Consider the following 25,046-nt stretch of genomic DNA (forward strand, 5'->3'; position numbering starts at 1 on the left):
ATCAAATTTAGTTTTCTCAGTTGAAAACCTACATGATTAAATTAAATGATTAATTCACACAGAATTTCCAGACCCTGCACCTTTCAGTTCCGTGAGCTCCCTCTAGGAGCTGCATCAGTGACTGCATGGCATTTTCTCAATTTTCTGAAAAGCTGAAATTGTTAAATTTTTTTAGGTGAATATCTTATTATCTTGACAAAAGAAGTAAATTCTATGTGTGAATGTGTTACTTATGGACTTTTGAATAGTTTCTCTTGCTGTGGGTGGATTCAGATGATGAATGATGTATGGCTGCGGGCCTCATGGCCTGTGGTTGGTGAAGTGAAACAGAGGCCGACTTTTCTTCCATGTGTGTGTCTTTGGATTATAAAGGACCGTGACATATTCCATTATTTATACAACTGAGTGTTTATCTGTATAACTTTGATGTATGAGCTTGTTTGGAACTGTAGGCTATTTGTCAGTTCTTTGTTTAATAAGCTTAATGTTGATTTATTTTTAAATTAATCTTTAAAATGCAATTCTTATATCTATTATTGATTGCGTGTTGACAAATAATAAGTGCAACGCCTCTCCTCTCCAAATCTCCTGACACAAACATACTGCATCTAAACATTCTAAGAACATTTAGTCAACATTTCAGTCTTTTTCTAGAGTTGACATTTCCCCCAAAATATTGCCATGGATTGTGTTTACTTTTCCACAGACCTAGTAAAATATCAATTATCAAATATCAGTGTGCTTAATATTGAATTGCATAATTCTACATTTGATTTTTTTTTTTTAACTGTTTATTACACCTTGCCTCATGTAAGATGATGTTCATGTGGGAAAAATAAATAAATAAATAAATAAAGTTTCTGACCTTGTCTCTGTATATATTTGTTCCTTGCTGTATTCACAACCTGATAATAGTCGGTGTCTTTGTCATAAAACTGTTCAATTTTACCAGATTACAACACAGGTTAGCACATTTTTTAATTCAAAGCATTCATGTATGATTCCACACATGTAAATTGCAAAGGTAAATAAGAGGAAGTTGTAACTGCTACCAAGTTATATTCAAAAAATGCAATTCACTAAGCTGAAGGAAATATTGTAATAAGGGAGTTTACAGATATACTCGAGCTCTACTTTGCAAATCTGTAAACAGTGCTAGCTCCATACCCCCCCCCCCCCTCCTCCTAAAAAACAAACTTGATTTCTTGTAAATCACATGATTTTGGAGAAATCTGGCCGAGTGCAGTAACCAATGAGGGACTGGGTACACATTGTGAAACAGAAACACTTTCCATGCTGCAAGCCAAGCAGTAAACCCGACTTTTATGAAAAAAAAAAAAATACATATCAAACATGTCGCAGTCTGAATGCATCTGCCAGTCCACTAACATCTGATTGTTAACCTCATGTTTAAAATTAATCTGTTAACATCTCTCCTGTCATGCATGTAGAAAGGTGGATGTTATTAACAGTGGACTATACATGTTATATCTGACAGCATGGTGATGTTTCTCAGTTGATGTATTGCCAGTTGGACAAAATACAGACATCAATCTGTGGAATACTCCTTCCAAGTTGTCTTAGGAAAAGAAAAAAACACAGGAGGGAGGGCATGAGAGATCCAACGATTGGGAAATACAGGGAGTGGATGAATAACAAAACCCCAGTTAACCAAAAGCCTGTGTCAGAGCAGGCAGAGCAACAGAAGCTGCACAATGGACAGCTGCATCTTCTCAGTCTTGTTCCTGATCTTGACTGTGGAATCAGAGTGTTCGACGAGCAACAGGTAAATAATAGTTGACGTGTGTTTTTACATGATAGATGTTTAATTATTATTTGCCAGTGTCATCATGTCATAGATGAAAATGAAATATGCAGCATTGCAGATGAATGCAAAAAGATAGCAATAAAGGATAGAGTTTGTTTTTCACCTTCGTGTGCAGATTCTTCATCTCAGCCCCCCGAATGTTTCATGTGGGTGTTAATGAGAAAGTGCTGGTCCAGATGGTCCATCTTAATAGTCCCGTTACTCTCTACCTGGAGCACCCGAGCACCGGCATTCTTATGTCCGAGAAGAAAACCACTGAGTGTACCGAGGAGGGAGAGATTAAAACAGTTGAGATCAAGGTATGAGAAACGTCCTCGACTCTAAAAAGAAACAAAAAACCTATTCAGATGGGACTGAAATGTAATTGACCCAAACTTCTAATGTGCATCTCTACAGATAGACAGAGACATGATGTCAAGATTGCCTCCAAATTACAAAAGCCCCTACCTTATGCTGGTGGCAGAGAGCCCCTCCTTCAGTGGCAGGAAGACAACAAATGTCCTGGTGTCAAAACACAGGGGTTACATCTTCATTCAGACCGATCAGCCAATCTACAACCCAACGCAGAAAGGTAAAAGGCACGTCCTGGAAATCTGAAGGAATGTGAAACAACCTGAAATGTATTAATCAATTGATTCTCTTCTAGTGAGGTACAGGATATTCACTCTTGATCACACATTCAGGCCTCACGAAGAAGTGTTCCACATAGCAGTATTTGTGAGTGAGATACCTTTTCAGAAGGAATAAAGGGGACTTCCTGGTTCAATTTCATAATTCATGCTTTTATCATTTAATGACAGAATGCTAACGGAAATAGAGTAATGAAGACCCTGATGACTGCTGTTGGAGGAATACTCCAAGGCATATTGCCCATACCTGATATCTCAAAGTATGTTCAAAAAGATTTACAATAAACTGCATCTGACAGCAAAAGCAACGTTTACATCCCATAATAACACATGCATGTTTTGTGTAAAAAGGATGGGCACATGGAAGATAACGGCATACTACGAAGATGATGAAGCAAATGCTGCTTCCCGAGAGTTCAAAGTTCAAAAATTTGGTAAGTTAGGTGTTGATTTCATGTTTTAAATTAGCAGTGCCTAATATCTTGTCCCTTTCAAAAACATTTTTCAATGTTACACAGTTTTACCAAGTTTTGAGGTCAACATCGAAGTGGGGCAGAACTATATTTTGGCGAATGCAGAACAGTTTGACTTCTCCATCCTAGCAAGGTAAATGTTGATTCACTTCCCATTTAAATTACTTCACTCACCAGTTTTCCTGTACAAATTGCATTGATCAATCGTGACCACTAAACATAAATAGAGACTAATGTTAGTTGAAAAACACTTAAAATCAGCCCAATTAAATACAAAACCATGACCTGGCCCGAAACCTGTGTCAAACTATTACATGTAAATGTATAACCATGAAAAGCGTCATATCTGCAAATACATAAAGGCAGAGCAGCTAATGATATTAACACATAAATGTATACATTCTTTAAGGATTTAACTGCATGCGATTAGGTGACCCCTCTGAAATTATCCCTGGTAATTGAATTCAGTATTAATAATAATAAAAAATTATTAATGCATTTTTGACGTGAAGTAAAGCTTAATGCGAGTTCATATTGGCCATTATACAATCTGATGTCATAATCTTTTCTTGTCTTCAACTTCGACAATTTTCTTCAGGTATTCACATGGAGAGCAAGTAAAAGGGGCTTTTCACTGCCAATTTGGAGTGGTAGAAAGAGATACGACCCATGGTCAAAAAACCAAGACCGTCTCTATCAGGGGACTGGAGCTGACTGGCTCGGTGAGGGAACTGAGATATATCCACAATGTAGAAAGCAGCTCATTTCAAGATCTGAGATCAGATAACCATGGCATCTGTTGCAGTATTTGAACATCAACAACTCATGGTGATTTTTTGCAGGTCCTGGATGGAACGGCAGCAACATCCCTCCAGATATCAGCCTTAAATGAGAAACTCCAGAAACAGCAGAACAAAACTCTCCCCGACTTACAGCAGCGTGGAGCACAACTCTACCTGAGAGTATTCGTCACCAACATACAAAGTAAAGCATGCTCGGCCACCAAAAAGTATAAAGGAAACACATTTCATGTTATGGTATTTGCTGTGTTACATACAGCAGCATGTGCTGTGTGCAGTAAAGTATGTTTCTTCATGTTGTACATCACCTAGTAGTAGTAGTTACACAGAACGTTCAAGTGAAAATGAATTACCACAATCCTTTTTTTTATAGTTTATTATTTGCCATTATTACAGCAAAACTATTGAATATACCCCCTATGACATTTATAAATATGTTACCTTAGAAAGTACACTATTTAAACTACAAACTACACATTTATATTTTAAAATCCGATTACTACTTCTAGTGCTGCTGCTGTTACTAATGTTAATAATAACAACAACAATAATAATCTATTGGGAATATTATTGTGATTTTTCAGTACATTTGATAGCTTCATTTTATGGCCAGGTGGTGAAATACAAGAGGCAGAAGTTTACCTTCCCATCATCTCCCACAAATACACCATGGATCTCTCTCGAACTCGCTCATATTTCCTTCCTGGATATCCGCTGGATGTGGTGGTATGTGTGAAACTGACAAATACAGGTACACGGGCACATGCACATGACTGTGATGATGTAAACACTTTGTTTGTTGTCATCACAGGTGGCCATGCGTCTCCCAGACGGATCCCCTGCAGCTGGTGTGCCAGTAAAGATCGAGATACCTTCAGTGGAAACTTGGCAAGGCACCACTGACCACGAGGGGGCAGTGTCTCCTGTGTTTAATATTCCCACTGAAGCTCAGATTACTGTTCAAGTTAGTATCTCTTAGCAACTAATGACATTGTGTTATCAAATTGAGAAACCACTGGATTTTGAGTTCAGCGTAGCTCCTGTGTAACACCCTGACTCCATTAGGTGTCGACAGATGGGCTGCAACAAAACAAAGTCGTTCAGCGCGCTTCATCTCCGAGCAACAGCTACCTTTACATGAGTTTTACCAACAAGATCTACTCCGTGGATGAGCTGCTAAGTGTAAATTACAACACCGTCAATGGCCCCAAACAGGGGTTCATATACTACATGGTGAGACACATCTGAGTGATACAACATGGTTTATCAAACAGAAGCAACAAACATTTTAACATTTTTAAGTCGACTGTGTTCTAGGTCATGAGCCGCGGGAGCCTAATAAAAAAGGGTTCTCTCAGACTTGGCACTTCAGTCAAAGACAACCTGCGGATAACAGCCGATATGGTGCCGTCCTTCCGTCTGATTGGCTACTACTACAACGAGCGCGGTGAAATCATCGCTGACTCGGCGTGGGTAGATGTCAGGGACGAATGTGAGATAAAGGTCAAGGTGAGTAAACAGAGCCGATAAGAGTGCAGCCCAGGCAGAGCGACAGCAGGTTCATTCTGAATAAGTAGCCTACAACACTGTTATTGTTATTAACGTCAGGACACTTGATGAAATAAATATTAGCATTGAAGTCACACAGTCAAACACTGTGCATGCAAATTATCATTCTTTTCCAACACAAAAGATATATGTATGTCTAGTTTAGTTTCAGCTGCTGAACACAGTTGATGTCTTTATATGTATATTTTGATTTAATGTAATGATTGAAATAACCTTAACAGTGGACAACACTGTTTAACAAGAACATTTTGACTTTAATTTAGGTGGAACGAAAAGGACCGTTTATACCTGGAAAACAGTCCTGGCTAGAATTTGAATTATACGGTCAGAAGGCCAGAGTGGCGTTGCTGGCTGTAGATAAGGCCATCTACGGGCTCAATGCCGATAATAAACTCACAGCCAAACAGGTAACTCTCTCTCACACACACAACACACTGAGGCTATTTAATCTCTCCAATTATAATACAGTAAATCCAAAACATTCTTCCAACTTTTCAGGTGTTTTCCACTATGCAGTCATATGACCTGGGTTGCTCCTACAGTGGAGGATCTGACCCTGGGTCTGTACTTACAGATGCCGGCCTGTCTTATGTGTCTCAGTCCCAGTCGATGTGGAAAAAGAGTATGACAAAACCACAACTTATCTTACAGATTTGTAATGTTAAATGAGAACAGGACAACATGTTTTTAAATAATGAAAGTTCTCACTTGTGTCTGGAGGCGATCCATGCCGATAGTTTTAGGTTTTATGATTCAAAGCATCCAAAATCAAACGGCTATTTCCTTACTCATCCCTCGCTTTGCTTTAATGCTGTCACACTACTTTTGCAGGTTTTGGCTGTGATTCACAAGCTGCACGACAAAAGCGTGCGGTGGACCTTCAGCAGGAAATAATAGCTTTGAGTAAGACAACAATCTGGCATTACGACTGCAGCCTCAGCTAATCTTCGTTCTGGTAAGAATAATTTATTTTTCTTTTAATGTCCCTTTCAGAGTCAAACTATTCTGATGACCAGTTGCAGGCCTGTTGTGCTCGTGGGTTTTCTCTGATCCCTATGCGCCGAACATGTGAGGAAAGAGCCAAGAGAGTCTCTCTGGTGGAGACGAATCCTTTGTGTGCGGACGCCTTTTTAAAATGTTGCCTTCAAGGAGAGCTTCTGAGACAGAAGGCGATACAAGAGGATGCCCTGAAAGGACTCGGCAGGAGTGAGATCAAATCCTCATTAAACATTGAATAGTCACCTGCTTAGATAGTGTTCAACAACTGTGTCACTTATTATCACTGAGTGAAAATTACAAACCTTTCATTCTCTCATTTTTAGCTGCAAGCACCGAAGACATTGAACAGTTCTTCATAGACACTGCTGCTCAGTACATTCGCAGATTTTTCCCCCCGAGCTTTGCATTCAGAGAATTTGATGTCAATGGGAGATTAAGGTAAGAGGTGGGCAGTCTTTATGTAATCATTGTGTCAAATATTTTCTCCTCCAGTGGAATGGCTAGTTACTTCTAATATAATCAATGTGTGAATCCAGTTAAATGCATTGGCTTAAGTCTAACGATAAATAGCGGAAGGGTTTGCCAGATGCATTTTTAAACCAGTTCATTCATTTGATCTCATTTGAAACCCCTTAGGTATCCTTTGGCTCTCCCTGATTCCATCACCACGTGGGAGATTCAGGTCGTCACTCTGTCTCCTGCCACCGGTAGCAACAGCGTCCCACTTCACGAATGCATCTCGGATATTCTAAGGAGTTGCTCATCAATAACTGCCATTCCCTTACTCCATGTTTCATTCAGGTCTCTGTGTAGTGAAGCCGTCTGAGGTCAGAGCATTTAAGAGAGCATTTGTTTCTCTGCGACTGCCTTACTCAGTGAAGAAATATGAGCAACTATCCATTTCGCCTGTTATCTACAACTACGGCGAGGAAAGCCTGCAGGTGGAAATAACCCAACGCTGACATCAGTAGGCATTTACAACAGCAACCACCTGCAATTTGAAATTCACTTCTTAATGTTATTTTCCTGCATTGCTATAGGTGGCAGTTCATATGGAACAAACTGAAGGCCTTTGCTCCCCCGGCTCTGCCACCTCTACAGCTTTCGTTAACATCACCATGGAGCCAGCGTCTTCACAGTTTGTCTCCTTCTCTGCTGTCCCCATGGTAACCGGCTCAATACCCATCAGAATACGTCTCTATGACATGGAGAACGAGATGGGAATAGACGCAGTTGAAAAGACTTTGAATGTGATGGTGAGTGACAAAGACGGTATTCGATGCAAAACAATTTCATAACATCACAAAATAAATATGGACGCATGTATGACATGGTGGAAGTCATGCATCTTCTAAAATGACTTGCCTTTGTTGTCTGTATACATATGTGGCATATCTGCATTTCATCATAACTCACACTTTAATTTGATGCTTATACTAACAGTAAGTCATGTTTTACAAATTCATATAGAATGCTATTAATAGTTATTTTGATTTCTGTGTTTGGCTGTATGCCTTAACTGATTATGACCATGAATTCAAGTGATGGTTCGGAGTGAAATGCACCCTAGGTAATTTCCACCATGACATCCAGCCAAACACCCCCTCAGAAGCATTTTTAGCGATGGTCAACATTGGTCAAGATAGGGCGATCAGCCGAATGGCTTAGTACTGGCACGATCATCGCTTTAAATACCATCTAAAGGGCATATTTGTGGACTAGATCAACATGCATGTTCCACTTGCATATTTTTACGTGTCACACAATAATCATCTCTCTATTGCGTCGTAGACAGAAGGACTAGAAAAGAGAGAAGGAGAAACCATGGTGTTTAACTTAGATGGTAAGTAAAGTATTTATTTATGATAAATGTTGTCATTGTTCTTCTTCAACATGTTTCACATGTCATTTTATCATCATCATAATAGGGAGAAGCACAAGCACTATCAATATTAACGGTATTTTACCAGATGACAGAGTGCCCGACTCAGACTCCAATATTTTCATTTCAATGGAAGGTATGTGTTGTTCGACACAGACATGCTATCCACAGACCTTTGTTAACGACAGTGTCTTACCCTTCTGGTGTTTTCATCCCACAGGGGAAGGATTCGGCAATTCACATGTGAAGAACCTTCTTTCTCCTCAGAAGGTTGCCAATTTGATCAGGTTGCCTAGAGGATGTTTGGAACAGACGATGACGGGACTGGCCCCTACCGCTTTAGCGATCCGCTACCTTGACCTGAGTGAGCAATGGTTCCACCTGCCTGCTGGAGCCAGAGATGCTGCCCTTGATAATATCGAGAAAGGTAGGAAGCAGTTATTATGAAGCGGCTTATCTGAATCTGTCACACTTTGGTCCACAGCAAGTTGTCCTGACAGCTACCGGCCGTGTTGCCTTGAAATTGGCAGTGGCTATCCACCATGGTAGAGGAAGAATTCTAATGTTTTGAGTGACCTTTAACCTTTCCACAAACACCATCAGGAAAAAAGTTTTATTTGTACGCAAGACATATCAAGATAAAGATCTTTGTTTTTTATTTGTGCAAGCTATTTCTCTGGTGTTATTTTGTCTGACTTTTTATTTTAAGGCCAAGAACATGAAAGTGGGGTTGTGGACGTTAGATACTAAATAGGCCTGTTAAAGTAAAGGCTATTAAAATAAAATGAAAATAATAATAATTTAAAGTTTTAATCCTCTGATTGCTTTGTTTTTCGGCTCCATCTTTTAGGTCACTTTATAGGGGGGACGTATTGGTCAGGTACGTTACTACGACTAACAATATTATAAGAATTAAGTCAAAAATATTCATAATAATTTTATTTATTTATTTATTTTTTCTTAAAAGTGTATTTCCTTATTTTGCCCCATTCACTTAAAAAGTATACACACAATACTTCCACAATATATGTTTGGCACTTACCAACCTTTCAATGTCCTCTGCATCTTGATGCTGGGAATGTAATGAATAATGAATACATTTGTAACACAGCAAACACTTTCTTTGTCAGGTTATAGGAGGATTCTACATTACAAGAAACCCGATGGATCTTATGGAGCGTGGGATTCAGTGCCATCTAGTAACTGGTGAGTTATGCCTTAAGTATTTTTGATGTAAGGTAGTTATATTCAATAACTCACATCGTCACATTCCTCGCTCAAATAGTTACTCGCCTTTTCCATCCACTCTTCTTCTTTGTTTTGCTTCCTTGTGTCCTAAGGGTGACCGCCCTGGTAGTGAAAGTGCTATCGTTGGTGGCGGAGCGCCAGATGCCGGGTTTTGGGCAGCAGGGCAGGAATGCCAGGGTTGTACCATTCGAAGAAATCAGGCACTCAGTCAGATACTTGCTCTCAGTACAGAAGACCGGTGGGTCCTTCACTGACCCACATCCAGTGCTACACAGAGGAGTTCTGGTAATCCCCACTGCACACGTGTTACAACATTCAACTACATTATTACGATAGAAGACGTGGCAACAAACTCAATGGCAGAGATATAACTGCTGAACATTGTCTCTGTGTGTTCAATGTAGAAAGGCAAAGACCAAGATGCATCAATGACAGCTTTCATAAACCTTGCGCTCTACCGGTCCCTTCAATTCCTGGACCCCGAGCTCAGAAGTGACGTGGTGAGATAATAGAAGCTCTTATTCTCCCTTTTTGTAGCCACGCTAGCGGTGTCGGCAGGGGCGGCAGTGTCGGTCAGTCCACCATGAAGTTATCATTTGTGGTTTTTAATGACATTTTCCCCGAACATTGGATTGCCACAAAATTGGGAATACTCGCATACCACCCTCATGATGAATCATAATAACTCTGTCTATAGCCATCATCAATACAAAATCTGTTATCAAAATGCATTCAATACTTTGATTTATGACCAAATACCTGCAAAACAAACATTCCCATCACCCTCGGTTGAACTTTTTGTTATGAGCTAATTAGAAAATGTTAGCAAGCTAACAAGCTAAATTAACATGATGACAATGGTGAACACTTACATCTGCATGTTAGCAGTGTGAGCGTGTTAGCTGACGTTAGCATTTAGCTCAAAGCACTTCTGTGCCGAAGGTCAGCCTCACGGAGCCGCTAGCGTGGCAGTCGACTTTTACACTTGGAATTGTCGTAGATTTAATGTGTTTTACATTGTATGAATTATTTGCAAAGATGATGAGCTGCAAAAATGATATTGACTGCTTTTATGCTACTTTCGACCAGGAAGCGAGCATTTCCAGATCAGCAACATATCTTGTGTCGCACCTTGAGGACCTTCAGCATCCCTATGCTGTTGCTATTACAGCCTACTGCCTAGCAGTTAGCCTGCCACAGGACACAGACCATTCATCTGCCTGGAATAAACTTCAAATGCTGGCTACTGAAGGCATGTTCAATCAAAGTGAATAGGTGTGGGTGATATGGATATATGAGGAAACAATCAATATCACCAGTTCAAAAACTGACCAGAGATAAAAAAAAATAAATAAATAAAAAAACCTGACAGATGCCAATGCATCTTTGAGTAAATCCATAGTTTTCACGGTGTATACAATAACAACCATCAGTTAGGCGATCACCATGTCACCCAACCCTAGGGCAACCACAATCATCTTGGTCAAAATGTTAAATTCAAATAGAGGGTGTATCACAATATTGTTTGAAATTGTTCATTTTCACTCATTGGCTATTTGCTATTATCAGGAAACAATGGATGTTTTCTGTGGACAACGAATGCCAGCCCACAGAATCAGGCTCGTGCAGATGTTATCACGGTAGAGACGACAGCCTATGCCCTCCTCGCTGCAGTGGAGCTCGGACACATGGAGCGGGCAGACAAAACGGCCTGCTGGTTAACCACCCAAGAAAACTTTTTTGGAGGCTACCAATCAACACAGGTGATGATCACTCCAGTGAGAATCGTTTGAACCCAAAGATCCCTGTTTTTAGACGTATGTATTGTATCACCACGCCCAGGATACCATCATGGCACTTGAAGCCCTCGCGGAGTATGAGCTAAAGAGGTCCGTCAGACCAGAAGTAAATCTAGTAGCAGAGTTCACAGTCCCAGGGAAGACAGACATTGTAAGGCTCACATTGGGAAATAAGAAGGAGAAGGTGGAAACAGACCTGAAGGTATCATAGAGCATTATCAATACTGCACTCAAATACACACATCAATATCCAACCTCATTCTTAGATCATGTTTCTTGCCTTTTGTCACAGAAATTTTCAGGGAAGAACATTGTGGTGCAATTGACAGGAAGAGGCGATACCAAGCTGAAAGTAAGTGGAATTAACGTCGGCTGTGTATATGTACTGAAAGAGATCCATCATTTACAATACATCACCAATCTCTTTCGCAGATTGAAAAGGTTTATCATGTAATGGACCCGAAGGACGATTGTGACAAAGTGTCTATCAGCATCACAGTGGAGGGGAAAGTGAAGTACACTGGTGAGCTTTTTTCACTGCAAGTCACAACCATGTTTTGCTGATAAAAAGCCACAGTTACATTAACATCTGTCTCTCTAGCTAAGGTAATGGAAAATTATGAATACTATGACGACGAAAACGAGAACATCGGGAAGGAAGAGGTGCGTGTACCGCGATCTGCAATTGAATGGTTTGACACTCGCACCCGTAACAGGAGGGCTCTCGATAACGACTTAAATTCAGACCAGGCCATCACCTACAGAATCTGTGTCGGGTGAGTTAAATAACACACATACGCTCTTCATAAGTATTCATGACACATGAGAGATGAGCTTTGCGGGAGGGAACAAATCATACATTGTAATTATTGTCTTTCATTGTTTTTCTATGCGTAGTTATAACCCGAACAGCAATCTCACAGGAATGGCCATTGCTGACATCACACTTCTGAGTGGATTTGAGGCTGTAACTGAGGACCTGGACAGGGTGAGTAGCTCTCTCTAGCTCCTCTTCAGATAGTGCCTTGTGTCATTTTTATCAATAGACAAGCTGAAGACTGACAAGTGGGTTGAATAAGTACAAATGATAAATAAAAAAATATTTGGTTTTTGGAAAAAAGTACAAGTCTGTACATAAAATGTGAAATTCAGATTCTTTGGACAGGGCCAGGCTATCTCCCGTTTCCAGTGTTTATTCTAAGCTAACTTAGCCGTCAAATTTAACCTACAAACATGCAAGTGGTATCAGTTCAGAGTGGACATCATGAAAAGGAAGAAATGTCAACTCTTGTCTCCTTGTAGCTGACGGAGGTACCTGAACGATACATTTCCCATTACGAGGTCACCTATGGCAGAGTGCTGCTCTACTTCAATGAGGTGAGGCTGAACTATATTTAAAATCACACAGATTTTACACATCCAGTACTAAAACATTTCTTCTCTCACTCTAGCTCTTTGAATCAGAGGAATGCATTAGCTTCGATGCTATACAGAGAGTACCGATCGGCCTCCTGCAGCCTGCTCCAGCTGTGTTCTATGATTATTATGAACCAAGTAAGCTTTTGATTTCATGTTTTCTGCGTTTTTGCAGGGCTAAATCTTTGTACAATTCACCAGGAATTTACAAATCATTTGTGATTTTTCCAATCAGGCAGAAGGTGTACTGTGTTCTACTCCGCCCCCCAAAGAAGCAAGCTGGTCTCCAAACTGTGCTCAGAGGATGTGTGCCAGTGTGCCGAGCGTAGGCCATCACTCCAAGAACCTTTTCTGACAAACACCAATGAATAAATGTCACTTTAGCCTTCAGGTTTCTTTAGTAAGTTGCACAATGTTCATCTTGTCTTTAGGACCCTGTCACAAAGTACAAAAGACATTCCAGTCAGGAAGTGGTCAACGAATCACAAAGAACGTCCGATTACAACACGCTTGCTTCTTCCCTACGGTCGATTACGGTCAGTGCTGCACACAAGACATTCTGGTGTATCTAGATTACCGTCACCTTGAACAGCTCCATCCTTTCATATAGTGACACTTTGTTTTTTTTATTTCAGCATACGTTGTTGAGGTCCTCAACGTTTCTCTGAAGAGTAACTTTGAGATATACACGACGAGAGTGAACGAGGTACTCAGATCACGTAAGTCGACTGCGACCACAAGCAGATGTTGTAACAAGGACCTTTAAATGTCAGTAGACCTATCAGAAATATAACGGACATCATTTGTCTGCCAGATGGAGATATCTCTCTGAGTGACATTTCCACCCGAGTGTTTGCTAAGAGGCGTCAGTGTAAAGGACAGTTAGGCTTGGGAAAACAGTATCTCATCATGGGCAAAGACGGCTCCACCACCGACTCAAACGGAAAGTAAGTATAGTGGATAATATTAACGGAAGAATTCATATCACAATGATGGATTCTCATTCTATTCCCTTCTCTTTGTAGCATGCGGTACCTGTTGGAAGCAAACACCTGGGTTGAAAGAAAGCCTTTGGAAGAAGAATGTAAAAAATCGGCACATAGAGCGGCCTGTAGAGGCTTTAATTCGTTTACAGATGAGTACAAGATCGACGGCTGCAGACAGTGAAGCAGACGGATCCGTTTCATTTCACCTTCGTTTAATGTTTAGTGTAACTCAGTCACAGTAGTTTTCCACGGCATTCACACTCAACATGCGTGTTAAGAGCTCTTTTTTTTAACAGTTTATAATCACTTTTGAAAGTATTGTACGTCGTCCTGGACAGGTTGTAATGTTACTATGTTAATCATGTCTTTATGTCCAATACAGATACATTTGAAATAAAATATAACTACCTAAAAAAAGACCTCTTCATGTTTGAATATGCCTTTGGTTGAGGCATTGACTAGATTCATGTGTTTAGATTATTATTTGAAATGGCACTCGCACACAGCAACCAAAAAAACAAACATTTGCTCTTTTATGTCTTTTTTATGTCTTTTTCTCTCTCTCTTTTACTGGCAGTAAAAACTCTGAGAGGGGTCTCTGTTCTCATGCAATCCCCCCAATTACCCCTCCTCCTTACTTTATATCTGCAAGGTAAGGGAGAAGGGAGAGTGGGAGTGGTTTGGTGTTAGCAGCACAGCGAATACACATAAAATGGCATCACAGTCAGCACATAAGACCAGCTCACCCGCTCCTGGTAGAGTTACACAGGACTGGGATCAGTCATCACCTCATAAGAAAAAGACCTCTTCATTAGCTCTAGAGCTAATAGTCCTCTTGTCAAATGTGCTCCACTTAGAAAAATGCTGCTGAAGGTGCAATTATATAACATCGTTTGAGTTGTGGGTGATGCCGAGGGGGGGTAGTGGGTCGGAGCAGTGCAGCAGGAGTTGGAGGGAGGCATGGGCGGAGAGGCGAGGAACAAGCGAGGGCTTATGTGCTTATATTATTCTAATCTCTGAGGCCAGGTCCAATGTAAGCAACACGGGAGTACTGACCGTCACTTCAATCGCAGCCAGATCAATGCCTGCACTGTCTGGGCCTTTGCCATTAGACATTTCATTAAATTTAAATCAATAAAAGGGTAAATAAATAGGCAGACTTCAGCTTTGCACATTTTCATCTTGGGATCACTTTAGTGCACCGCCAGTAGCCAACAGCAACAGCACGTTTGAAAAAGCGCTCTTCTTTTTAACTGTAGCCTTCTCGAGGTAATCAATGGCCTGACGTGACTAAGCAGCATCCACTGGTGATTAGAGTCACAATCCATCAACAGTCGTCGTTACTGCTCAGGCTGTTTGTGCAACAATAAAATATGCATTAGTTGCTCAACAAAGACAGTGGTGAGTCAATGATCTATGTTTTGTTCTAGATTTTTTGATTCGAGACGCTCATCTACTCGGACACAGTAAATACGCTCCAGCATCAACTGTCAAATTGCTCTGGGAATTATGAAATGTGCACGTACGACCCCAGGTGTATTTTGTTAGGTGCGCGGTAGCCTTAGTTGTTGAAGGTGTGTCTCCTGCCATTTTTCCAAAGGCCATCACAGGGTCAGCGGTTTCGAGGGTGGTCTAAGGTGCAGAAAGGAGTGGAGTGAAGGCGGAGCCGTTTCTGCGGGTGCCAGCAGATGGAGGCACTGATGGAGTGGGACCACCCGCTCAGGAGTCCGCACTGCACTGACAATCACTCTTTGATGTCAATATTGTGAAGGTGACGTGGTCTTATTTGGATAGGCTTCACTGGAGACATCTGACAAGTCACAGTAGGAAAAGCGCAGACAGCAAATAATACAATTAAGGGCGGTTGAACTCTATTCAACCGTGTCGGTTTCAGGGATCGATCACATGATCAGCAACAGTTTTTTTTCGGCAAGTCTTAACGTGTGCTGCGAAAACGGGTCTTTTGTATGCCAGAAAAGCAATTGCGTGGTGGTTATAAAGTGTTACATCAGCACAAAATGTTTTTATCCGGACTTCAGCCCAAAATTCAAAGTTAGAAACAGATACGGTGCATCTCACAATAAAAGGGAGTGTGTGTATGTGACTCGTACAAGGCTACTCATCTTACTCAAGAGTCGTATTGTGTGTTTGCACGGTCCAGCTGTGCAATAAAGCCAGGTGTAAACCATTATGCATTATGTGATGTATATATGTAACTACATTATTCACCAATCCACCGTGTACTATATTGCGATGCTGCAGTGATGTACTCTAGGTTGGTCGTACACCGTATCAGAACACGGTGTACGTGCCAAGAAAAACTCAGCTCAATGCATTAGCAACTAAAATACCTACAGGTAAATAGATTTTTTACAGTGAGGGTTCTTACATACATACACACTGGAAAACATGTGTATATATATATATTTATATAGTGTGGGTACATGTAACAGTAATAGAACATGGGGAGTGTGGTTTCTTCAGGTCTCACAGCTGTTATGCTAAAATGGTTTGCACGCTCGCCGTGACTATTTGATGGCAAAATGTATTTCATCATGTAGAGTTTACATTACTGATGAAGGGTGAGTGACCATCATCTCAAATGTATTTGTCTCCGTAAGCACTCTGTGCTCTGAAGGGTCGGCCGTCATATAAAACCCAAGTGTTATATGTTGTAATATATTTGATAATGAATTGTGGCTTACATCTTACAATAAAAAGATTCAATGATATAAACTTTTGTTATTTTTTCTTCTCCTGTAAAATTAGGAAAACGTCACTTCTGCCCCGTTTGGTCTAGACCCTTGATAGACTGGTCTTCATGTGGTTTACAAAAGGTGGGGATGGTGGGTGGCCATGTGGTCAGAGATTCAGAGCCTTCACAGAGCATTCCTTAAATCTGGACGCTCGGTCACTTACATAACTCCCACGTAGTTACATCTCATTACTCGCAACAAACAGCCAATTCATATAGCGAGAGGTTCCTGTTCCCCGGAGTCCGGACTGAATACCTGCAGTGTGATCGAATGTATTCCAGCTGAATCATGATTCGCGGGCCGGGGCTTTATTCAATCAAAGCTGTGTCTGGGTGTTAATGTCTGGTATAAGTCAAGTTACATACAGGGGACAGTGGAATAACTGTCATCAACCGTGCAAAGCTGAGACATGCAGGCTATTTCTGTGTTACAGTACACAAAAAGCACAAATCATGTCCTGGCAAACGTTGAATACAGTTTCAGTGAAAAACTGCAAGTTCAGTATGTTGGCAATTATATGTTAGATTACACATGTACTGTATAATGTTGTAGTCAAATGATTTATTATTCTCGTGTTAAGTGAAAATCATTACATCACTGAGATGAAATCTACCAGCAAACAAATCATACATAAAGAGAAATAAACAGAAAAACAGCAAACAAGAGAGCATTTGATTATAGTTGATGCACAAATTTGTAAAAATGCCACTCAGTTTTTTTTTTTTTTTTTTTAAGTCCAATACAAATATTTTCCATGGTGGTTGAGAGAGTGGGACCACTAGGCGTGGAGGAAGGGAGGGAGAGGGTCCTTAAGTAGGAGCAGACTTTATCACTCTCCTCCTTTCTAGTCATGGTCCTTTCTCTCACCTCTTTCTTCCCCGATCGTATCCAGTGAGTCTGTGTGAGCTTTTCCAGTCAGATGGAGGGAGCAACACAAAGAAAGAGATAAAGCCGAGAACTAAGTCATTTTTCTGGTGAGTTCATTTTTTCATTATGATATGAGAGTGGTGACTATTAAAAACAAATGGATTAGTTGATATTCCTTCAATGCATTTATGTTGCATAGCTGAATTTATTCTTTATGGGGTTTTTTAGTACTGATTTAGTATTGAATGATACTGTTTTAGTTGCTAAAAAGACCTTACACTGCAATAGTGTATGATTTTTAGTGTGCACATATAATGTGGCCTGGTTATACCTGCTATCATTTACCTTCATTTGATTTAGTTTCAATTATTTATCATTCTATCAACATAAATACTGTGCTAATGTGATCATTTATATTTTGTGAATAAAAAGTGTCTATTAATTCACTGGACTGCAACCATTTATGCAGTTTATCCATGAAACCCCAAATGCAACCTTTAAAAATTGGCTTGCTGCGTAGCAAAGCATCCTAATTTGTTTACATGCTGCATTATTTATTTGGTTTTCTGCAGTTTCAAAGCCAAGACTGGACATATTTCTTTTAAGCGGTTTTATGAGTTGTTGGTGCAGCGGATTATGTAACCTTCTGTATAGTGAAAGACGTACAGTGTCCCACAGCTCTATACAGTGACGCTCTGTTGCCTCTCCGCATAGTCCCTCCAGCAGACTCCCTTGACTTCCCGCTCAAGTCACCTGCTTCCTTCCTGTTCAAAATCAGCTAATTTAAATCTTGGCAAGCCATCAAATTAACTATTTTGGCTGATCTGCTGCAATTATTCAACCTATATATTTTGTTTCTTCACTTTTACAACGTTTACCAGTAGACCATATTTATATTACTCTATTTATATTACTGGTGACACTTTAGTCAGGTCAGAAATATTTATAAAGACTAATATTTTAGTTTTTTTCTCTGTTCCCCTTGCACTGGTGATTAGGGAGAATTGGATTAAGAAAGTTCAATAAACAGTGTCATAAAAGAAACACTCAGATGCAAAACTGTTATTTAGAAATACTTTGCTATGCTTTTATGGATCCGTCCACTGTGGATGATTTTACTCACTGAACCTTCTCAAATGTCAGATCCCAGCATATAACTTTTACGCTTAAAATTCCACAGGACAACCTTCTACCTGACTGCAAGGTCACCAAAATGAGTTTCTCAAACTGAAATGAAAAAGTTAAGTGTTGTCTTTAACCGTTGCTGTCAGGTCACTTCTGAGCAAGGCACTAAATTGCTTAGTAGTCAGTGGACAGTGCAAGGGAGCACCAATGTTTGAATAGGAACTCTGTGAATGTGAAGCTGGCTAAAAGACCATGAATGCTCAGCAAAGCCTTTCTTGGGATGCATCTAAAAAGTTTTGGCATAAAATGTCATGCAGTAATAACTCTCCTCTTTGTTTTTTCCATTCCAGGAGAAACCTGGCATATTACACTTCACAACCAGTCAAAGAAATATAGAGGAAGCGGTTCATAATTTTACAGCAACATACCTACAGATCCACCAAAGGCAACACCATCACTGGCTACTGCTGCTGGCTCAAAATGTTGTTTACTCTAGGACTTCTCCTCCTCCTCGCCCCATTTCCCTCCATTCAATCCCCCACCAATGAGAGGAGAAACTCCACAGGAAGTGATGCAACCAAACCCAATGTTGCTTTCACCCTGTCAAAACCAAAAACCACTTCTGCTCTCGCCAAGCAGACCGTTCGCCCAACCCTGAAGCCAAACACAGTCAATCAGACAGTTTCATCCACTCCAGCCACAACGGCACTGAAGGCTTCCACAGTCAATGAAGTGAAAGCCACCAAAGACAAGTCGGCCCCCACTGGAGCTCCACATGTTCAGGCAGAATCCACAAAGTCGGCTTCAGCCAGCGGTGCTAAAACCACCAAAGACAAACTTCTACCGTCAGTCAATCAGACTGTTTCAATTAAATCTCCTTCAGCTGGTGATGGGAAGACTGCCAAAGACAAGCTGGCCCCCGCTGTTGTTCAAAATGTTCAGTTAACATCCTCAAAGGCTGCTCCCGCCAGTAGCGCTAAAACCACCAAAAACAAGCCCACGGCCTCCGTCAATCAGACGGTTGTAGCTAAATCTCCCTCCGCCAAAGACAAGCCCGCCCCCACAGCAGCGGTTCAAACTGCTCTGTCAACTCCAGCAAAGGCAGCCACAGCTGGCGGTCCTGCAGCCGACAAAGACAAGGTCACATCCTCCACCAATCAGAGCGCTGTAATCAAAGCTCCCGCCACCACCACCACCAAAGAAAAGCCTGCCCCCACACAACCGATTAAGGTGGTCATCAGTGACGGCTGCAACTCAAACAAGGAGCAGGAGCTGAAGTTGAAGCCTGGTGCTCCTCTGGTGATGACGCATAAGATCAGCTTGTTGCCCGGTGGCTGCAGCGGCGGATGCGAGGCAGAGATGACTACGCTGAAAGGACGCGTGGCCCGACTGGAAAGAGAGATGTCCTCCCTAAAAGACAAATGTGCGATTCTGTCATATTCACTAGATCATTATATTTGGTACAAATCATTAGAGATGGGCTTTGTTAATTTTGGTATGTTTTTGTTGCTGCACAGGTCCGTGTTCTGCAAATTGTCCAAATGACTGTAATGGCAATGGAGAATGTGAGAAGGGGAAATGTGTCTGCCAACAGGGATTCGTGGGTCCAGACTGCAGTAAGTGTGAACAAGGAGCCGAGTGTAATAAAAGTCAATGAGCATCTGCTCTTTGGATCTGATAGCTTAGGAGGTGCATATTTTAAGTAAGAGAAAGTTACCCTTCACGTCTACTTTGACCAATATCTCATTAATACTTTGATTGTAATCTCCACTCTGCAATTTCAGAAGCCGCCAAAGGAAAGGTCAAGGTAACCGTGGAAACAGTGACCCTGCAGGTGAATAAAGACAAGGAAAGCACGCAGGAGAAAACCACCAAAGTGGAGCAAACACTCTTCCAGAAGAAAGAGCAGAAAAAGGGATCTGAAACCAAAGTCATTGACACAAAACCCAAAGTGGCTACCAATGCTAAAGCAGGTCTTGTTAAGATACAAGCAAAACAAGAAGCCTCTGTTAAGAAAGTTATTACTAAAGTCTCCTCAGGTGCCACAAAGACGAGTCGGCCAACTGTTGCTCAGGTTCTGTTGAAACATGAGGGGAGAAAGCAGGAGGAGGCCCGCAAAGGCAAAACAACCGTCCTGACCTCGAAAAAGGTTCTCCAAAAAACAGAACCCAAGCTTGTTAAGGAGGCAACTGCCGGTAAAACGCATCCGCAAAGCGACCACCTAAAAGACGAACCTCAAACCAATGTAACCCAGAGTTATTTGAAGAAATTTAACAGCACAGCTAAAATTGTGACCATTCTGACCAAGTTTGTGGGAACAAACAAAACCAAACCAGGGAAGGAGACCGTGGAGCAGTCCACACTGGCTGAGAAGAATGTTACGCAATCATCTGGACCTAAACGCACCAAGAAAGTAAAAGCAGACGCAACAAATGTGCAATCCGTTGACAATAGAAACACGGAAGCTGGCAAAATTGTGAAAGAGAAGGCTACACAGAAGAGTCAGTATCTAGTTAATTCAACCGCCGAAGCAACATCAGGCGAGGCTCGAGTTCTGCAGAATAAAACGACCATCCACGGCTCCGGGGGTGTGAGGAGGATGGGAGGGTCTGGATTAGGTTCGGTAAAGGTTGTGAACGTCTCCTCCTACAGCTTCACCGTCACGTGGTCCGCACCACAGGGGATGTTCAAGAACTTCACCGTGATCAGAAGAGAACCTCGGGCCGAGGGTGACGAAGACGACCAAGAGGAGTACGAAGAGGACGCCCTTGAGGAAGAGAAGGCCCCTACAGCTAAGAACACAACCGACGTTCAGGCACAGAGTGAGAGCACCAACACAACTGCCATCTCTGGGAAAGCTGCTGGCTCTAAAAGCAAAGCTGAAACAAAGAGGATCTCTATGGTGGTCCCTGGCAACGTACGCTCCGTGGAGTTCAGTAACCTTCGGGCAAACACAGGCTATATCCTGAACGTTTATGGCGCCACAGCCGAGAGGAGATCAAAGATCCATAGAGCAACTGCAATTACAGGTAATTAAAGCTGCACCGCATTTTTCATTTGAGCATAATTCCTCCACAACTACCAGGTGCACGATCGGCACTGTGGGGCAGCAAAGATGAATAAAAATCTCCTTGTTTTCTCTGACCAGGTCCTGAGCCAGCCACAGAGATGGTTTTCAGCAATGTAACAGAGTCTTCTCTCACTGTTTCCTGGTCCAAACCAAAGGCTGCATTCTCAGGCTTCAGGATCACCTACACCAACATCGTCACAGGTTTGTCAAAGGTCTGCCTGTATGCTGCATCTCAGTAAGTCCCCTCGCTCGATACCAGTCGGTGTGGGGTTTATTTATTTGGGAGGTTGTGATTTTTGTGATGTGTTATCCTGCCAGCGGAGAGCCACTTTGTTACTGTGGAGTCGCAGCAGTCTCACGTGGTTCTGTCCAAGCTGTCTACTGGGTCCTCCTACATCATCACTGTGACTGCTACACAAGGCAGAGCCCAGAGTGACGCTCTCACGTCCCTCATCACCACAGGTACGCAGACAGATGAGCTTATTTTTATCTACAGATTAGTTTTAACATTTGAAAACAGCAACAAACCCATTTTTCTGTTTGTCCCAACTGCAGTGCCCGCTCCTCCGACACATCTGCAAGTTGTCAATATAACAGATACCAGAGCGGTGCTGAAATGGACCGCCAGTCTGGGGAAAGTAGACCGCTTTATCATCAGCTACGAGTCCTCCAAGAGTGCGTATGGCAATATCAACCCTGATGGCTAATGAAAAGCATTAACGGGTACGCTAAGTGTTATTAATTCTGCTTCTTGCCACAGCTCCTAATGTGACGGTGACGGTGATGCTGTCTGGGAACTCCGTGGAGCACCAGCTGAGAGGCCTGCAGAGAGGCACCCTGTACACGGTCAAGGTCCTGAGCCAGAAGGACAGTCTGCAGAGCATGTCCATCTCAACTACATTCACCACCGCTAATGGTGAGCAGAGAGGGGAATGAACACAGTGACATCAGGCTTGTTTGCTTGCTTAAGCAGCTTTTCTCAACCACTGGGCCGGGGGGCCAAACGGTGGGCCTCAGACACCGTCTAGTGTGCCACGGTTTTGCCATGTTTTGTTTACATTCAGAGAAAAAAAGGAGGGATTTACAAAGCTTCTTATTTCTGTATTGAAAACGTATTCAAGAATTTGTACAAATATTTTCCATCCACCAGTCAAATCACAGCATATCGTCAGGTAGAGACTTTAAGCTAGGCTCACCACAAGATCCAAAACATGTGGTGAGAAAATATGATCCTGAATACATTCAATTCTGATTCATAATGTCAGGCAGTGATGGGTGAGGGTAAGCAGGATATTGATGGTGGCATAACACATATTTACAGCCTGGTTGGGTTTTTTTCACCTTTATGTGGGACGGTGGTTCTCAATAATGGCCCTTAAGCAAGTCTACAGAGCTTGTGTGTAAAGCGTGTGACTTAAATACATTTTTGTGTTCCTCAGTGGTTAAAGCCAGCGAGGTGGGAGCCCGCTCTGCAGTGATAGCATGGAGGACCACCACTGTTGTTTATTACAGCTACAGACTCATCTACCAGGTGGTGGGAGAGGAGACAAAGGTGATTCATATTCCCTCAATCCTCGGCACACACAGTAAAAAGAGATCCTGACATTTCCAGAATGCCTAACCTTTGTTTTTTTGTGTGTGTACATCAGGAGGTGATCCTGGACCAAACCGTCACAGAGTATAAGCTGACAGGGCTGCTGCCGATGTCACGTTATCTTGTTCTGGTACAGGGCGAGAGAGATGGACACTACACGTCTATCGTCACCACAGAATTCATCACAGGTGATTTTATTTTATATGTAAGCTCATTTACCCGCCCCACCAATACTTTATCATAACAATATTTTGTTTCCTCCATCCTGTAGGCAAACTACGTTTCCCTTTCCCTACCGAGTGCTCTCAGGAGCTGCTGAACGGAGCCCTGCAGTCAGGAGAGGTGGACATCTACCCGCAAGGGAAAGAGGGACCAGCGGTCAGAGTCTACTGTGACATGGAGACCGACGGAGGCGGCTGGACGGTGACACACACTGCTGTTGTTTGAAAACTCTGCACTAAGACAATACCTACATGGATTTAGATGAAAAGAACAATCTGATGTGTGTTTGTAGGTGTTTCAGAGGAGGATGAATGGAAAGATAGATTTCTACAGAACCTGGAGCGAGTACAGCGTCGGCTTCGGGAACCTCAGCGAAGACTTCTGGCTCGGTACAGTTGAAGCAAGTTCTTATTACCATTACATCTGCATTTTTTAAATGAATCAGACTCATCTGTTCCCTTTTCTTTTCTACCACTATTAGGAAATGAGCTGCTTCACAACCTGACCAGCATCGGCCCCGTGAGCCTGAGAGTGGACATGCGATATGGAAATGACACCGTTTACGCTCACTACGCCAACTTCTCTGTGGATTCAGTGGAGAGGCACTATACTCTCGCAGTGTCCGGCTACACCGGGACTGCAGGTGGAAACTTCACCGAACATGTGCAGTATATACTATCTAATGGTACAAATGCATGACAAGGTGTCTTTCTCTCTGTCAGGTGACTCTATGAGGTACCATAATGGACGTCCGTTCTCAGCCCGGGACAAGGACCCTGATACTCTGGGGATCCACTGTGCCAAGGCCTACATGGGGGGCTGGTGGTACAAGAACTGCTACAAGGCCAACCTCAATGGCCTTTATGGCATCAACACTAATAATCAGGTACAATTCACATCTCTGGGACGGAGACTAACACACTTTAAACACTTTTCATCCTCTATGGCACATTAACCGAACATCATCACGTTTCTGTCTCCGCTCTCACACAGGGAGTCGTCTGGATAGACTGGAAAGGTAAAGACTCCTCCATTCCCTTCGCCGAGATGAAGTTCAGGCCGTCCAGGTTCTCTCCGGCAACTCACGGCTAAGATCGCGTCAGTCTTCATGCATTCACGACAAGAGGATTAAAGCTCCATCAATCCAGAAGACGGAGTGGATCTCACAGCTGGTGCACGTCACTTCCCAAATGAAATTTCATGTACAGTGGTTTTCGATAGCTGTAAAGGCAGCTATCAGTACATTTGGTTCAATGTGCAACATTTTGTTTTTCTTTCTGATCCGTATTTTTATGGAAATGTACCAAAGGGAGTAGAGGAAATGTTTTATTGAAACTTTTTTTGTATCTTGTCCTACTGTTCTGCCCGACTCGTCCATTTCAACACGGTTTTGTTTCAACTCTTTTCTCGTGCACCACCATGGTACGCCACCCCACTACTACTGTAATTGAATATGCACTGTCTCACTCCATTGGAATAAACATGGCTAATGTGGGTCCGAAGTGTCGTTGGCTTTGGCTTTTGTAACAGTGAATTAAAAAACACCCAAATCCTTTGATGGAAAACAGTTTCTTCATTCCCTGCACTACGAGAAACAAAATGTCAGCACGACTGCCTTACAACGGCAAAGTGTTTTCATGCCCTTCAGCCATGTGTTGCATTCATCTCACTATCAGATACGTTTACGTACAAAATGTTTAGAGGTCCTTGATTCGAGTGAAAACATCAACATTGGGAGGCGACTATAAACGGGGCATGCAGCGTGCTGAGCAGCTTTCTGAAG

At 42.1% G+C, this 25,046-nt stretch overlaps 2 protein-coding genes across 4 annotated transcripts; both read left to right on the top strand.

The window, feature by feature from the left end:
* The first annotated feature begins 1,631 nt into the window (after positions 1-1,631).
* Positions 1,632-14,040, top strand: c4b (complement C4B (Chido/Rodgers blood group)). 2 transcript variants are annotated; one of them, XM_084026494.1, is made up of 42 exons: positions 1,632-1,786; positions 1,944-2,127; positions 2,225-2,399; positions 2,475-2,545; positions 2,629-2,717; positions 2,809-2,891; positions 2,976-3,063; positions 3,529-3,652; positions 3,773-3,914; positions 4,344-4,456; positions 4,542-4,694; positions 4,796-4,963; positions 5,048-5,239; positions 5,563-5,706; positions 5,798-5,921; positions 6,131-6,202; positions 6,293-6,505; positions 6,622-6,736; positions 6,935-7,005; positions 7,100-7,239; positions 7,339-7,554; positions 8,090-8,141; positions 8,227-8,316; positions 8,401-8,607; positions 9,031-9,060; positions 9,311-9,386; positions 9,521-9,713; positions 9,833-9,928; positions 10,518-10,680; positions 10,998-11,191; positions 11,271-11,429; positions 11,520-11,579; positions 11,660-11,750; positions 11,829-12,003; positions 12,125-12,215; positions 12,530-12,604; positions 12,679-12,781; positions 12,879-12,968; positions 13,075-13,179; positions 13,279-13,362; positions 13,458-13,590; positions 13,669-14,040. In XM_084026494.1, exons 1-42 carry the CDS (start codon positions 1,716-1,718, stop codon positions 13,808-13,810), a joined length of 5,157 nt encoding a protein of 1,718 aa, XP_083882620.1. In that variant the 5' UTR covers positions 1,632-1,715; the 3' UTR covers positions 13,811-14,040. The 2 variants fall into 2 exon arrangements, with proteins under 2 accessions (XP_083882620.1, XP_083882621.1); XM_084026495.1 differs by lacking the exon at positions 9,031-9,060.
* A 3,121-nt stretch (positions 14,041-17,161) lies between these two features.
* On the top strand, positions 17,162-24,798 carry tnxba (tenascin XBa). 2 transcript variants are annotated; one of them, XM_084026528.1, is made up of 15 exons: positions 17,162-17,359; positions 18,728-19,800; positions 19,895-20,026; positions 20,162-21,406; positions 21,526-21,648; positions 21,766-21,909; positions 22,003-22,122; positions 22,208-22,363; positions 22,887-22,999; positions 23,097-23,229; positions 23,313-23,464; positions 23,556-23,652; positions 23,745-23,906; positions 23,986-24,149; positions 24,257-24,798. In XM_084026528.1, the coding sequence occupies exons 2-15, from the start codon at positions 18,858-18,860 to the stop codon at positions 24,353-24,355; spliced, it is 3,783 nt and encodes a 1,260-aa protein (XP_083882654.1). In that variant the 5' UTR covers positions 17,162-17,359; positions 18,728-18,857; the 3' UTR covers positions 24,356-24,798. The 2 variants fall into 2 exon arrangements, with proteins under 2 accessions (XP_083882654.1, XP_083882655.1); XM_084026529.1 differs by having other exon boundaries at positions 19,895-19,993.
* Positions 24,799-25,046: the final 248 nt, after the last annotated feature.

This window comes from Eutrigla gurnardus (genome assembly GCF_963514095.1).
Source record: "Eutrigla gurnardus genome assembly, chromosome: 14".
Lineage (NCBI taxonomy): Eukaryota > Metazoa > Chordata > Actinopteri > Perciformes > Triglidae > Eutrigla > Eutrigla gurnardus.